The sequence below is a fragment of the Aotus nancymaae genome, unplaced genomic scaffold, assembly GCF_030222135.1.
Source record: "Aotus nancymaae isolate 86718 unplaced genomic scaffold, 86718_ANA_hifiasm-v0.15.2.pri h1tg000040l, whole genome shotgun sequence".
Classification (NCBI taxonomy): Eukaryota; Metazoa; Chordata; class Mammalia; order Primates; family Aotidae; genus Aotus; species Aotus nancymaae.
In genome coordinates this window covers 35,858,242-35,872,826 of record NW_026988454.1, presented here as the reverse complement: position 1 = coordinate 35,872,826, position 14,585 = coordinate 35,858,242, and the positions used below count along the sequence as shown (strand labels likewise).

General features: G+C 37.9%; 1 protein-coding gene across 3 annotated transcripts in view; it reads left to right on the top strand.

Moving 5' to 3' along the window:
• ENPP3 (ectonucleotide pyrophosphatase/phosphodiesterase 3) overlaps nucleotides 1–14,585 on the top strand; it is a 93,661-nt gene that overhangs the window by 59,930 nt on the left and 19,146 nt on the right. For 2 of the 3 annotated variants that reach the window (XM_012458303.3, XM_012458301.3), the window contains exons 16-21: nucleotides 5,671–5,737; nucleotides 7,501–7,588; nucleotides 9,534–9,712; nucleotides 10,038–10,130; nucleotides 11,328–11,379; nucleotides 11,756–11,910. In XM_012458303.3, the coding sequence (XP_012313726.2) occupies nucleotides 5,671–5,737; nucleotides 7,501–7,588; nucleotides 9,534–9,712; nucleotides 10,038–10,130; nucleotides 11,328–11,379; nucleotides 11,756–11,910 (634 nt within the window). The remainder of the gene's footprint in view (nucleotides 1–5,670; nucleotides 5,738–7,500; nucleotides 7,589–9,533; nucleotides 9,713–10,037; nucleotides 10,131–11,327; nucleotides 11,380–11,755; nucleotides 11,911–14,585) is intronic. The other variant, XM_012458302.3, reaches the window with a different exon arrangement.

The window sequence follows — 14,585 nt, the reverse complement described above, 5'->3', positions numbered from 1 at the left end:
CTCTCTCTCCAACTCGTAAAACACAAGCCTCTGGCTACTTATTTTCTAGTGAAAGTACATCATCTTTAGTCATAACGTGCATTATTTGATAATCCCCTTTGCACAATTATAACAAACTTCAACAATTTGTATAATCTATTTTCATCATTATCTTCATGTTTATTTTGCCTAAAATGTGTTAGATTTTACTAATTTGGGGAAACCTAACGTTTTGATGTAGCAGAAGTCTTATTAAAGTGCTTTTTCAAAAGAATGTGAATTTTAGCTTTTTATTTTGGAATAGAAACCAACAAATACATTTCAGGCACCTTTTTAAGAACTAGAGATAACCAACAAAGTACTCAACCAAAGGATTTTGTCCAGGTAGGAAGATAACAGCGATAATCAGGTGGGATAAGTACTACACTAGAACCAAGTACAAGACTCAAGGAAGCAAAAATTACAGATTTTTTGCGAATGTCGAGTAGCATCAGACAATGCTTCCTGGTAGGGGTGGTTGCTGATCGGGGTTTGGAAGACTCATGATGGGATAGGATACATATTGCCATACATATTGCCAGGTCTGCGCTGTGCAGTCTGCGCGTTGTACAGTGGCATCCTGCCAACAAGGTGAGTGGGAGTGGAGAGAGAATCTTTGCTTAGTTCACCAAGCCTTAATGGGGCTGCAATGGCAGGAGGAAGGGGACCTGTGTTTTTTTTTTTTTTCCAAGAGTACTATCTGCTTGCCAAGGCTTGAACACTGCCAAAAGGCACCTTCTGTTTTTTTGTTTTGTTTTTTGTTTTTGAGATGGAGTCTTGCTCTGTCGCCAGGCTGGAATGCAGTGGTACATTCTTGGCTCACTGCAATCTCTGCCCCCCGGGTTCAAGCGATTCTCCTGCCTCAGCCTCCCGAGTAGCTGGGATTACAGGCCTGCACCACCATACCCAGCTAATTTTTGTGTTTTTAGTAGAGATGGGGTTTCACCATGTTGGCTATGATGATCTCGATCTCTTGATCTTGTGATCCACCTACTTTGGCTTCCCAAAGTTCTGGGATTACAGACATCGGCCACCGCGCCCGGCCTGAGCACCTTTTTAAAGCGAGCAGCAGCTCTAGAGAAAGGAAGGGTAAGGAGAAGGAGGTAGATTTCCAGATGGAAGAACTAGCTTTCAGCAGTTGCAAGTAGTTCTGTATTTCTGGAGCACTGAGTGCATGAAGCCTTCATGTGTATGAAGGACCTTATCTGAAATGACTAAGGAGCGTGACTTTGATCTCGAAGAAAGTAGGCCGTTGATAGATATAGGTGCCTTGAGGTGAATATAATGATATTTGCTTCTGGAGAGTTCCTTTGAGGTGCTACATGAACTAGGATGGTCTAGTGCAGTGGTCTCCAACCCTTTTGACACCAGGGACTGGTTTCATGGAAGACAGTTTTTCCAGGGATGGGGTGGGAAGGAGGGATGGTTTCAGAATGATTCAAGCACATGACATTTCTTGTGCACTTTATTTCTGTTATTATTACATTGTAATATATAATGAAATAAGTATACAACTTGCCATACTATAGAATCAGTGGGAGCCCTGAGCTTGTTTTCCTGCAACTAGACGATCCTATCTGGGGGCGATGGGAGATCATCAGGCATTAGACTCTCAGAAGGAGCATACAACTTATATTCCTTGCATATGTAGTTCACAATAGGGTTCACGCTCCTATGAGAATCTAATGTCACTGCTGATCTCACAGGAGATGGAGCTCAGGTGGTAATGCTCACTGGCCTACCACTCACCTCCTGCTGTGTGGGCCTGGTTCCTTACAGGCCACAGGCAGGTATGAGTCTGTGGCCCACAGGTTGGGGACCTCTAGTCTAGTGTGAAACAGGAAAGCTTGTTAGAAAGCTATGTAGTGGCCTATTCCTGGGCGTGATGGCAGCCCCAGGGGAGCCCATGAAGCTATGGGGATGGTGAAACTGGATGGAGTGTACCACTGGGAAGGTATTATGGTTCACTGAGAAGCCACAGTTCCTAGGATAGTCTTGCTTTTATCGTATTCTGTCCTACATTTGTTCTCATTAGAACATGGGCTTTTATTTCCAGCAGTGTTAAATAAGATTAGGGGTGTGTGTGTGTGTGTGTGTGTGTGTGTGTGTGTGTGTGTCTGAGAGGGAAGATTCAGAAGTTCTGAATGCAGGATGATCAATTCAGGAACTTGTTCAGGTCAGAGGTAATGAGGATCCATCTTAGAATGGTGGCAGTAGGCCAGGCGTGGTGGCTCACGCCTATAATCCCAGTACTTTGGGAGGTCGAGGTGAGTAGATCACCTAAGATCAGGGGTTTGAGACCAGCCTGGCCAACATGGTGAAACCTCGTCTCTACTAAAAATACAAAAATCAGCCAGGCGTGGTGGCAGGCGCCTGTAATCCCAGCTCCTCAGGGGGCTGAGGCAGGAGAATCGCTTGAACCTGGGAGGTGGAGTTTGCAGTGAGCCAGGATCACGCAATTGCGCTCCAGGATGGTCAGTGAGACTCTGTCTTAAAAAAAATGGTGGCAGTAAAAGAGTAAAGGAAAGAACAAACAGGAGAGAAACGCACCGGAAGCCAGGGCTTGGCGACTGATCCGGCATCAGGAGAGAAGCCTTGCTCATCTCCCACCTGTGTCATTACCCAGCTGCGGTAGAGAATCCCACCTTGATTTCAACTGTGTTAATTAGACATGGGGAAGATAATGGAGAATTTGTTCCAAAATATTTCATACAGGACTTGGAAGTTGAGCAAAATTATGACAGATAAAATCAACTCATTTTCCAAGTGCCAGCTACTATTGCTCCATATGTAACTTCCAGAGCCAACTTAATGATTGGAAGACACGAACATGAACATGAACAGGTAGAGAGCAAATTTCCAAAGTTTTTACTTGGAAATAAATAGAAAATAGAGCTTTTCAAACAATATTTTAATCTTTGCTTCTGAATGAAATTTTGCAATATTTACTATAGTTTTTAAATTGAGCTGGATTAGGAGATGGAAATACTTTTTAAAAAAACAAATGTTTCTGAAAATAGAAAAATAACCATAGGATGAACATTAGAAAATTTACCAAAAAACTTAGTTCAGAAAACTTTTTTGTTTCTTTTATTAATGAAAGTTCTAGCTTTCCACGCAGAATTTAAAACTCCTACTAAATAATTCCAGTAATATTGGTAACCAAATATCTATGCAGTAAGAATAAAAACATTTATTTATTTATTTATAAATGTTAAAAAAGCATTATTTATTTATAATAAAAAAATTGAGATGGAGTCTTGCTATGCAGTGGAGTCTGGTCTCAAACTCCTGGGCTCCAGCGACTCATCCGCCTTGGATTCCCAAAGTGCTGGGATTACAGGTGTGAGCTGAGAGTGCTGGGATTACATGCGCAGCTGAGAATAAAAACACTTATTAAAACCTATTGTTGGGGCTGGGCATGGTGGCTCACACTTGTAATCCCAGCAGTTTGGGAGGCTGAGGTAGGTGAATCACTTGAGGTCAGGAGTTCCAGACCAGCCTGGCCAACATGGCGAAACCCTGTCTCTGCTAAAAACACAAAAAAATTAGCTGGATGTAGTGTCCCAGCTACTCAGGAGGCTGAGGCAGGGGAATCGCTTGAACCCAGGAGGTGGAAGTTGCAGTGAGCTGAGATTACACCACTGCACTCCAGCCTGGGCAACAGAGCGAGATTCTGTCTCAAAAATAAATAAATATATAAAACCTATTGTTGGCATAGTTTTACCCTATGCCAGTAATTTTATTGGAATTAACTAAGATAAGGATATGATGTGACATCCTTAGGGTATCAAATTTAATATCTTTATGAAGCAGGACTTGTCTTGCTTTCCCCATTCCGGGTACTTACCTGGCTTCTCCTTTCTTCCCTCTATTGGGTAGAGTTGAGTGAGTGTGGACTGGTCAGAGTTGCGATTTATTTTTTAATTTGTGATTTTTGTTTTCTATTTAAACTGAATTAGAGTCAGTTATGATTTTTTTTAATGTTGATTTTTTAAAGACACTAAATTACTGTCCTGTTCTTAGTTGAGCTGTCAATGTAAAAACAAACAGAAACTGTGTGTGTGTGTGTGTGTGTGTGTGTGTGTGTGTGTGTCTGTGTCTGTGTCTGTATTTGCCCCTGGGGTGAGAGGTCGGGGTAGGGAAGCACATGAGAGAAACCTTTTAGGGCCAGCCTTGGGAAATAGGAGTTGTTTGTTCCCTTCAGAGACCAAATTTGACCCAGTATAACATTGTTGCTTTAAAAGACCTAGGTTTATTTATTGCTATTTTCCAAATATGAAAAACAGCTACTTATAAAATTGTTAACATTGCTCAATTTAAAAAAGTATTAAAATGTAGGCAAAAACAAATTAATTAAATTTGAAAAGTTATTCAAATAATAAAACATCAGCCTATGGAAGAAAATCACAAAGGATAAAGATAATAATATAATAATAATGATCTCTGAATTTACAGAATATACTAGCTTCTTTTTACCAAGTACAGTTACGTGTTGTATAACAACATTTTGGTCAACAACAAACTGCTGATGTGATGGTGGTCCCATAAGATTTTAATATATTTCTACTATAACTTTTCTATGTTTACGTGTGGTTAGATACACAGCTACTTACCATTATGTTACAACTGTCTACAGTATTCAGTACAGTAATATGCTGTACAGGTTTGTAGCTAGGAGCCATAGGCTAGATCACATAGCCCAGGTGTGTAGTCGGCTGCACCATCCAGGTTTGTGCAAGTGCACTCTGTGATGTTCCCACAAGGATGAACTTGCGTAAGAATGCATTTCTCAGAACATATTCCTGCCTTAAGCAACACATGACTGGATTATAATTAACTTGCCCTGCCTATTCTTTATTCATGTTTTCATTTTATTTTCCTAGACATCTTCACTGGTAAATAGAAACTGATATTTTTCCCCAGTTGCAAAGATTTATTTCTAAAGCATGGAAATGCTAAAATAACATGTTAACCAAATTATTCTTCAGCATGTAGTCATTGATGTGTAAAGGTACACACATGAATTTGAAGACAAATTCATTTTTTTAAAAATCTGTGCTGGCCAGGCACAGTGGCTCGTGCCTATAATCCCAGCACTTTGGGAGGCCAAGGCGGGCAGATCATGAGGTCAGGAGATCAAGACCAGCCTAGCTAACACAGTGAAACCCCGTCTCTACTAAAAATACAAAAAAAAAAAAAAAGATTAGCTTGGTGTGGTGGTGCACGCCTATAGTCCCAGCTACTTGGGAGGCTGAGGCAGGAGAATGAATCGCTTGAAACCAGGAGGCAGAGGTTGCAGTGAGCCGAGATCATGCCACTGCACTCCAGCCTGGCAACAGAGCGAGTCCTTGTCTTAAAAAAAAAAAAAAAAAAAAAAAACTGTACCTTTATTATTAGGCTTTAGTTGGTATCTAACAGGCAGAAACTTTTAAATTCTATTTATAGATCTTGGAATTTTCCTTTCTTCTCTCCTTCCCTTCTGTTTCTTACATTATGGTTATGAATTTGAGCATGAAAATATATTTATGCTGTTGTTGATAGAAAAATTTACTTATATAAAAGCAGAAACTATATGAAATTCATTAAAGCTTACAATATGGTCTCATATCAATATATTGATGAATGTGTAATAATATTTTTTCTTTATAGGAGTAAATCAAGCACATATTGTGGAGGAGGCAACCATGGTTACAACAATGAGTTTAAGAGCATGGAGGTAACTTACTGCTGTTTTTTTTTAACTTTTAAGTTCAGGGGTGCATGTGCAGAATGTGCAGGTTTGTTACATAGATAAACATCCGTCATGGAGTTTGTCCTACAGATTATTTCATTACTCAGGTGTTAAGCCTAGTTATTACTTTTTTAAAAAAGATATGTATTGCACACCTATTTTATTATAGGCTATGTTCAAGACTCTTGCATACATCTATGAACAAAACAGATTAAGATCCTGCCCTCATGAAGCTTTTATTCTAAGGGAGGATACAGACAATAGGAATAATAAAATAATATGTTATTTGCTGTGTCAGCTGCTAAGTACTTTGGGAAATAAAGAAAAAGTAAAGGAGAATAAGAGAGAAATTGGGAGTATTTTGGGGTACCCTGGAAGCGGCATGCAACTTTAAATAGGGTGGAAAGAGTAAGAGTCATTGAGTTGACATTGAACAGAGACTTGAAGAAAATAAAAGAATTCCCCCTTCAAATATTCAGGAGACAAGCGTCCCAGGCAGAAGAAACAGCCCCTGCAAAGGCCCAAAATTGGGAGTGTACCTGAGTCTATGAGTAGAATGCAGCTGATAATCCCCCATACGTAAAGCTTTGCAACCTGATTATCTCATCTATTTCCATATGTAACACACACACAGACACACACACACTCCTTTCAAAATAGAAAAAAATGTGTTAGGCTTTTTACGAATATGTTTCCTTTTATTATAACATTGTCATGGTGAGTTAGATCTTTTTGTAAATATTCGGAAAAAAATCTCTAGAGAAAGAGCTTTACTATATTGGGGTACTATATAATAGTTAAATTAATTATTGCAAGACAAATCTATGCCTCTAATTCTTTGATTACCTATATATATATATGTATATACACATGCACATACACACCCGTTACCAAAACATAATTGCTTACCTATGTTTGATACTTTTCTTCTGTTTACAGTCTAAAACAATTTGATGTTATAAATAACATAATCAAATTAACATTAATTAATTCAATGTAAACCAAAATATTTAGGTCATTCTGTCCCAAATGGAAAACAGAGAAGTATAAGTGTGTCAGGAAGTTGCACAAAAATTCAGTGTTTAAAAATGTCAACATTTAGCTGAGTGTGGTGACTCACGCCTGTAATCCCAGCACTTTGGGAGGCTGAGGTGGGAGGATCACTTGACGCCAGGAGTTCAAGACCAGCCTAACCAACATGTTGAAACCCTGTCTTTACAAAAAAATTGGCTGGGCGTGGTAGCCCACACCTATAACCCCAGCTACTCAGGAGGCAGAGGCTTCAGTGAGCAGAGGTCACACTCTAGCCTGGGCGACAGAGTGAGACTTCATCTAAAAATACAGTTAACATTTTTTATCATGTATTAACATATTTGATTACAGATATGAAACAATATGAAAAGGTAATATGATGTTATATGATTAAATTTCTACTAAATATTGTGCACATGTTGTAAATTATGCTGATAGTGGTTGTGTGCTATTGTTGTATTCTGCTTTGTTGGTACATGAGGTGCTGCGGAGGTGGGTAGAGATAGAAGTAAATATAGTATTGATTATATTTGATTGGGATTGGTACAACATCACAGGTGGAAATAATGAAAATCGTTTACAAAACTGAACAAAAAAATCCTTACAGAGGCCTAATATAAATAGGAGAATAGTTACAGAATGAAAACTGTGCCTCTTTCTACATATTTTTTTAAATTTAGATGACATATAATAATAATATGACTGTTACTATCTAGGCTATCTTTCTGGCACATGGTCCCGGTTTTAAAGAGAAGACTGAAGTTGAACCATTTGAAAATATTGAAGTCTATAACCTAATGTGTGGTAAGTATATTTAAATAAATTGACCAGCAAAATGTGGACAGTTTTAAATATATGTAATTTGAAATTGGTAGCAAACTGAATCCCAGAGGCTGAATACTCTGTAGTGAGAAGGCAGAAAGTAAAAAACATGAGGAAGAATTATTCCTTATTCAGAATTATTCAACTATAAGAGTGAATTATTTTTGTTTTACTAGTAATGGTAAACTTTATTTTTATTTTTGCGATGGAGTCTTGCTCTGTCACTCAGGCTGGAGTGCAGTGGTGTGATCCCAGCTCACTGCAACCTCCGCCTCCCAGGTTCAAGTGATTCTCCTGTCTCAGCCTCCTGAGTAGCTGGGATTATAAGTGTAAACCACCATGCCCGGCTGGTTTTTTTTGCATTTTTTGTAGAGACGGTGTTTCACCATGTTGGCCAGGCTGATCTCAAACTCCTGACCTCAAGTGATCTGCCCACATTGGCCTCCCAAAGTGCCAGGATTACAGGAATAAGCCACCACTCCCAGCCAGTAATGAAAAACTTTAGATCTCAGAAGGCCAACCTTTTCTATTAGTTACTAGATGATAATTTAATTTAATGAAACTTAGGTAAATAATACTTCCAACTTTTCAAAGCAAGACAAACATGACTAAAAACACAAACATTTTCTTGTAATTGTGTAGAGAAGCTCTCTGGCATAAAAACATGAGCAAAGAGTCCTAGTTGGATAGACACTTGTTATTATACTCAATGTTAAAAAACCTTAAAGCATTAGGATTTTCAGACACCTAACCTACCTTCCTACCTGCATGCTTGCTGCAGGCTATTGTATCAACAAACCATTTATTTATCTACCAAGGCAATGAGTAAGCTGCAATTTCACTGTTAGCTTTAGAAATTTGGACATAAACCTGCTTACAACTGTCTCTCTTAATCTTGTCACTGGCTTGTGGTAATTGAATGTGACTTAGAGATCAAAGGTATCCATTTTTTAAAATGGTGTATTGTAGCCTTAACAACTTACATTCTTGTTCCCCACAGCTAGGTTGATGGTCTGGACTGTTGGCCCTTTGCAGAACTGGCTAGAAGGAACTAGACAGGACTTCATTCCCAGGAGAGATCTGTTAGGTGGCAGGCTGTCAGCAGGAATTACTTAAACGGCTATGTTGGTGAAATATTTGTATGTTTCATAGAAATTTACAAATACATTTTGTATCATGTATTTTCTTTTTTTTTTAAGACTAGTCAAGTGAAGCAGTGGGAGTGGAGAAGGAACAAAGAAATCTGTAACTGGTTGTGATCAATTAGTTGTAAACACCACTGCACTCAGAGCAGCCGTATTATGTATTTTCATAGAAAAAAGCTCTGAATATTAAGTGAAATTCACTAGTTCCATTTTTTTTAAAGTGTCTGTCTTTAGAGAGCTTTTATGTAATTAAGTAAATACACTACAAGGAAGACTATAAATTATTTAATTTCTTTACACTTGTTTTTATTAAGAATATGGCTTTTTATGCTGGAAAATCATGATATGCTTAAGAAACAAAGTGATTATTTAAGGAAGCTTTTCTTTGGAGAAACAGAAACCGTTCATGAAAGTTCACCTGACTCATCTGCAATGACTGTTCCCACTCCTTATTTATTTCAAGAGATGGGGTCACAGTATGTCACCTAGGCTGGCCTCAAATTCCTGGGCTCGAGCAACCCTCTTGCTTCAGCCTCTTGAGTAGCCAGGACTACAGGTGCACTGCTGCACCAAGCTAGTTCCTATTCTTTAGAAAGACTAAGTGTTTGAAACCATGGAGAAAAAAATCAGTAAACTGAATGGCATATGCACTACATAGCTTCCTTACAGCAGAATTTAGTAAAGGCAGTGAAAGAGTAGCTGCTTGTTTCTTCCCATCTCCCATAGGGGAGTTGTTGCTTTCCAATTTAAAGCAAATTTGAATTAATTTTTTTTAAAAACAGATCTTCTACGCATTCAACCAGCACCAAACAATGGAACCCATGGTAGTTTAAACCATCTTCTGAAGGTGCCTTTTTATGAGCCATCGCATGCAGAGGAGGTGTCAAAATTTTCTGTTTGTGGCTTTACTAATCCACAGCCCACAGATTCTTTAGACTGTTTATGCCCTCATCTACAAAATGTAAGTAACAACTTCATGCATCCATAAGAATGTAAAGGGGCAAGCTATTCTTAATCTGGTAGTCAAAAACTGGGGTGGCGACAACCAGGTTTGTGTTCCGGCTTGCATACATACTTAGTAAATATACATGGTTTCTCTGAACCTTATCTGGAAACGGGAAGTGAGAATGCATACATTATAAGATTAAGTATGGAAACATGCTTTGTAAACTGGAAAGTACTATTTGGTCATTGTTAATGTCATTATAAGCTAACTGTCCTTTACCTTTCAATATAGTAATCTTTGAGCTCTCTCCAATTTCCCTTATAAACCATTCTTCCTGTAGTTTATGAATCGGAAGTTCATGCCTGGTTATATAGAGCAGAAAAAACTGGGAGGATGTAAGGATTGTAACCTGCTGTTTGACACACTCACTAGGGTAGGTCCTGTCGGGTATTCCTTTGGGCAGCAGGGAAGAATCTGGCTGACAGTTGACAGGGAAGGTCTTTTTAGTAGATCAGGCTGAGTTCAGGAGCAGGACTTCAGATCCCAGGAGACTTTCACTAAGGTGAGGTTTTAGTACTAGGAGATCCCCAATGGGGAGCTCAGAATATAAAGACCAAACCTGCTTGTGAGAATCAGAGCACCTGGATGGAGTTGGGATTTCAGAGTGAAACTGGAGCCCAGTTATGAGGAGTCTATCAAGCTAAAGTTAATGTCAAGGGACATTTGATTCCAAGTTCCAAATGTGTTTGTAGAGCTAAATAAAAACACCTGCTGCCTCAGGTAAGAAATTTTCCTTATAGTGAGAAGTAGATGAAGACATCACGATCTCTAATCTTCAAAATAGCATTATACCACAGAAATAAATAAATAATCAACCAAAGGGGTTTTAAGGGACAAAAGCTTAGCAAACTTCTCAATGAAGATCAAACCCACAGCAAAGATCAGAGAAAGGGTGCGGGTTTTCTACTGACTGCTCCTGATAACCTCAATCAAATTGCCATTAAAAATCAATAATAACATTACATAGTGGGTATGTTATTTCTCATTTTAGAGATAAAGCGTGCTCAGAGAAGTTAGGTAAATCGTCCGAAGCCAGAGAAGCTTGGTCTATCTGACTACAAAACCCAAGTTCCATGTAAAGAATGCCTCTTGCTATTCAAAGTGTGGTCCCAGGACCAGCATCTGCATCACTTGCAAATTGACTAGAGATGCAGAATCTTAAGCCCTACACTAGGTTTACTGAACCAGAATCCATGTTTTAACAAAACCCTCAAGTGATTGTGTGCATATTAAAGCTTAAGGAGCACTAGGATGTTGCCATCCCAACTTAGTCATTGATTCCAGCGGTGATCAGAATGCTTTGCCCCATTATCAACTATATTTTTGCAAATTCTCTCTCTCTCTCTCACATACACACACACACACACACACACACACACACACACACACACACGATGCAGGGAGCAGCAGTATATTTTCTAATAGTGGCAGAATTAGAATCTAAAGTTAGCCTAGCTTCTTTGATAGTACAACACTTAATTGATTACTACAGAAATAATCTTGATTACCCTTTAAAACAGGTATTGTTACTTTGACTTACTTCCCTTTCCCATCCCCCATTATCTTGCAGAGTACTCAGCTTGAACAAGTGAATCATATGCTAAATCTCACCCAAGAAGAAAGTAAGTCAATAGAAAACATGTTAAGTCTTTCAGATTTTGAAGGTTTTACCTCTTCATATACCTCCTCTGAGCTGTAAAATATAAGGAATCACAGAGGGCAGGCTTCAGATCCTTGTTTAGGCTCTTGCTTGGCCAACTTACTTATCTAAGCCTTAATTTTATAATCTGTAAAATGGAGTAATAACACCATTATTATTATTAATTATACATAGGATTGTTTTAAGAATTGAAAGAGGTTAAATATGTAAAATATTTGTTAGAGTACTTGTCATATAACAAGTCACAAGAGAGTGGTAGTTGTATGGGTAGTTATTACATGCAAAGAAGCATTTGCTAATTTCATGAATCTTTTTATTTTATGTTACTTTAATTTTAGTAACAGCAACAGTGAAAGTAAATTTGCCATTTGGGAGGCCTAGGGTACTGCAGAAGGACACGGACCACTGTCTCCTTTACCACAGGGAATATGTCAGTGGATTTGGAAAAGCTATGAGGATGCCCATGTGGAGTTCATACACAGTCCCCCAGTTGGTAAGTCCCTGAGTCCATTGATCCATGGAGGCAAGAAATATTTATAATCCTTTAATATTCTAAGAGTCGAATCTTGTTTTGCAGTACAGATCCAAGGGAGGGAACTCACTGGCCTATACCTTGTAAGACAATGTGCAAGTATTATAAAAGGTTTTTATAGGAGCTACATGGGTGCAAAAGAGGAACACATTATGTTTTGCCTGGAGAAAATGGAAAATGTTTACAGGCCAATTGGCCAATAGGTAAGGCAGGTAGAAAAGAACATTTTAAACAGAAGCAATGGGAAGTACAGAGGTGTACTATTCATTTAACATTCCCCAAGTATATCGTGGTTGCACATAGAAGGTGATGATAACTAGATTATAAAGAGCTTTGTATTTATTTGATTATTTAACAAGTACTTTACTATTCATTGTGTGTTATAGTAGGCACTAGATATACAATGTATATTTCTTAATACACACAATGTTCAGTTCGTGATTTTCTTCAACATAAAACATTCCTTAAAATAACTTCTATTTTGTTATTGTTTTCGAGAAGAGTGGCATACTCAGGGTCAGTCCTATTACTTAATTCTCTGTTTTGAAAATTCCAGGTATGAGGGATTGTGTGGCATTAAAGGGAATGCTTATGTTTTTAATACTTTTCCCCTGCTGTCTTGCATTCCTGAATTTTTATGAGCTTCGGCGGAAACCAAAGGCAGAGAGATTCTAAGTGGACTCAGACTAGGATTTTAGTACAATTCTTCTTTGTTATTGTTTTAAAACTAGCTTCTTTGTTACCAAATTTCCTGTCCTTTCACTGATCCCACAGAAGTACTTGTGTATTTCTCCATCCATGTGACAGGATGGAATTCTAGCAATTTTCTGCTTTCTAATTCAGAAATTACTCTGTTAGTGTGTTGTGGTTCAAGAAAATTACATACAAGGATGTTTTGAGATTCACATAAAAATGTTGTAAATCAGCTCTGTGTTTCAAAAAAATCAGGCTTTAAATAAGCACTTTTTGGAACATGAACCCAATTGGCCTAAGCCTTTAAGTTTTATGGAGCTTTTGTTTTTCTGTGGTTTTGGTGGGTTTTCTAATTTTTATTGTTATCTCAGAAGAGTTGTGGGGAAGTAGTTGTGATTTGAAATCATGGTCCTAGAACAGCTGTTTCAAAACAGTTAAGGTTGTTCAGGCTGTACATAGATTTTGCTTCTGGGCCTGTTCACAAGGAAGATATAAACTAGTGTTTCTGTTGCTAGGTGAAAAATTGAAAATAAGAGCAAGAATTGTGATTATTGTTTAAAATAGATGTTGCAGAATTTAATATGAAATCAAATAACTTTTCACAGTGTACTTTGAAAAATGCCCCTCTCTCTCCCTATGTATTTATGTATCTATCTGTCTGTCTATCTCTATCCTTCTATTTATCTATCTATAGTTATATGTCTATCTATTTGTCAATCTCCCATATCATTCCATGTTAAAAAGCCTTTATTCTTGTTTCTAAAGATTATTTTGTGAGTCTTTAAAACAGGGGCATTATTGTGTTGTGCAAACATTTTAGAACTATGAAAAATTATTTTTCCCTATAAAAAATTATTCAACCAGACAAATAATTAAAAACATACATAGTTATCATCCTTACTGTAAGGCAAAATCATAACTATCTCATCTTCAAATAAGTACGTTTTAGCTTGTACATTCAGCCTACAGGTTAAGAAGCAGCTATAACTTCAATAGAAATAATTTTATCCTCTGTTCAAGTTCTGTTTTGTTTCAGTGCCAGACTAAAAGTGCAAGCAGCTCACGTTCCTGTCTGTGCTCATTATTTACTTCTCCAGAAAGATTTTGAGAGCTAAGAAGTTCATATTTCATCTCAGTGTTTGGATTCTATTTATTGCTTTTCTGACTTTCTATCCCCTGGCTTCAAAAAGTCCAGGGAACTCTGACAGGATGGCAGGATTGAAGCTGTTTGTGTGTGGGGTGGGGGTGGGGGTGGTTCACTAAAACCTTCTTTATTATAGAAAGGACCTGCCCATACCTCCCCTTCATCCTTCTAGAGGACTGCCTATTGCGTAATCTTGCCTGGATAAAGAAGGCCACATTCTCATTCCTAGTATTGATGCATTTTTATTTGAGGGTTCAAGTTTGGTATGCAAGAAATAAATTTCAAGATTTTCATGTAGCAGAAAATGTGACTTTTTTTTTAGTACTTTCTGGCTGAAGCTATCCCAGCTCATTTCCCTTAGCCCAAAGTCTAAGTTACTTTGAGAACACGGTAAACATTTTAACCAACTGAGTTGTTTGAGCACAACTTTTACAGCCACAGCCTCATTAAAAATGACAATAAACTTTCTTCATTACCATTTTTATGATTTTAACTGTTAAATATAGGCATCTCAATTTCCTTACATTATGGAAAATGCATTTAGGGCTATACTTATACACTGTGTATTTCTTCAAGTAAAACTTACTAATGTGCAATGTTTGAGTACAACGATAAAGATGTGTGTTAGGAAATATCAAACTCACAATACACCAGGGTTCTATGGGGCCAACTCAGTCAACAGTCACTATTCCTTATTCTCCCATTTTACAACATACTTATATGGACCTTATACCAAGTGGAGAAACCTAGTCACTCAGAACTGTATACTATGATGTGTTTTTGAAAGAATATAAACAAA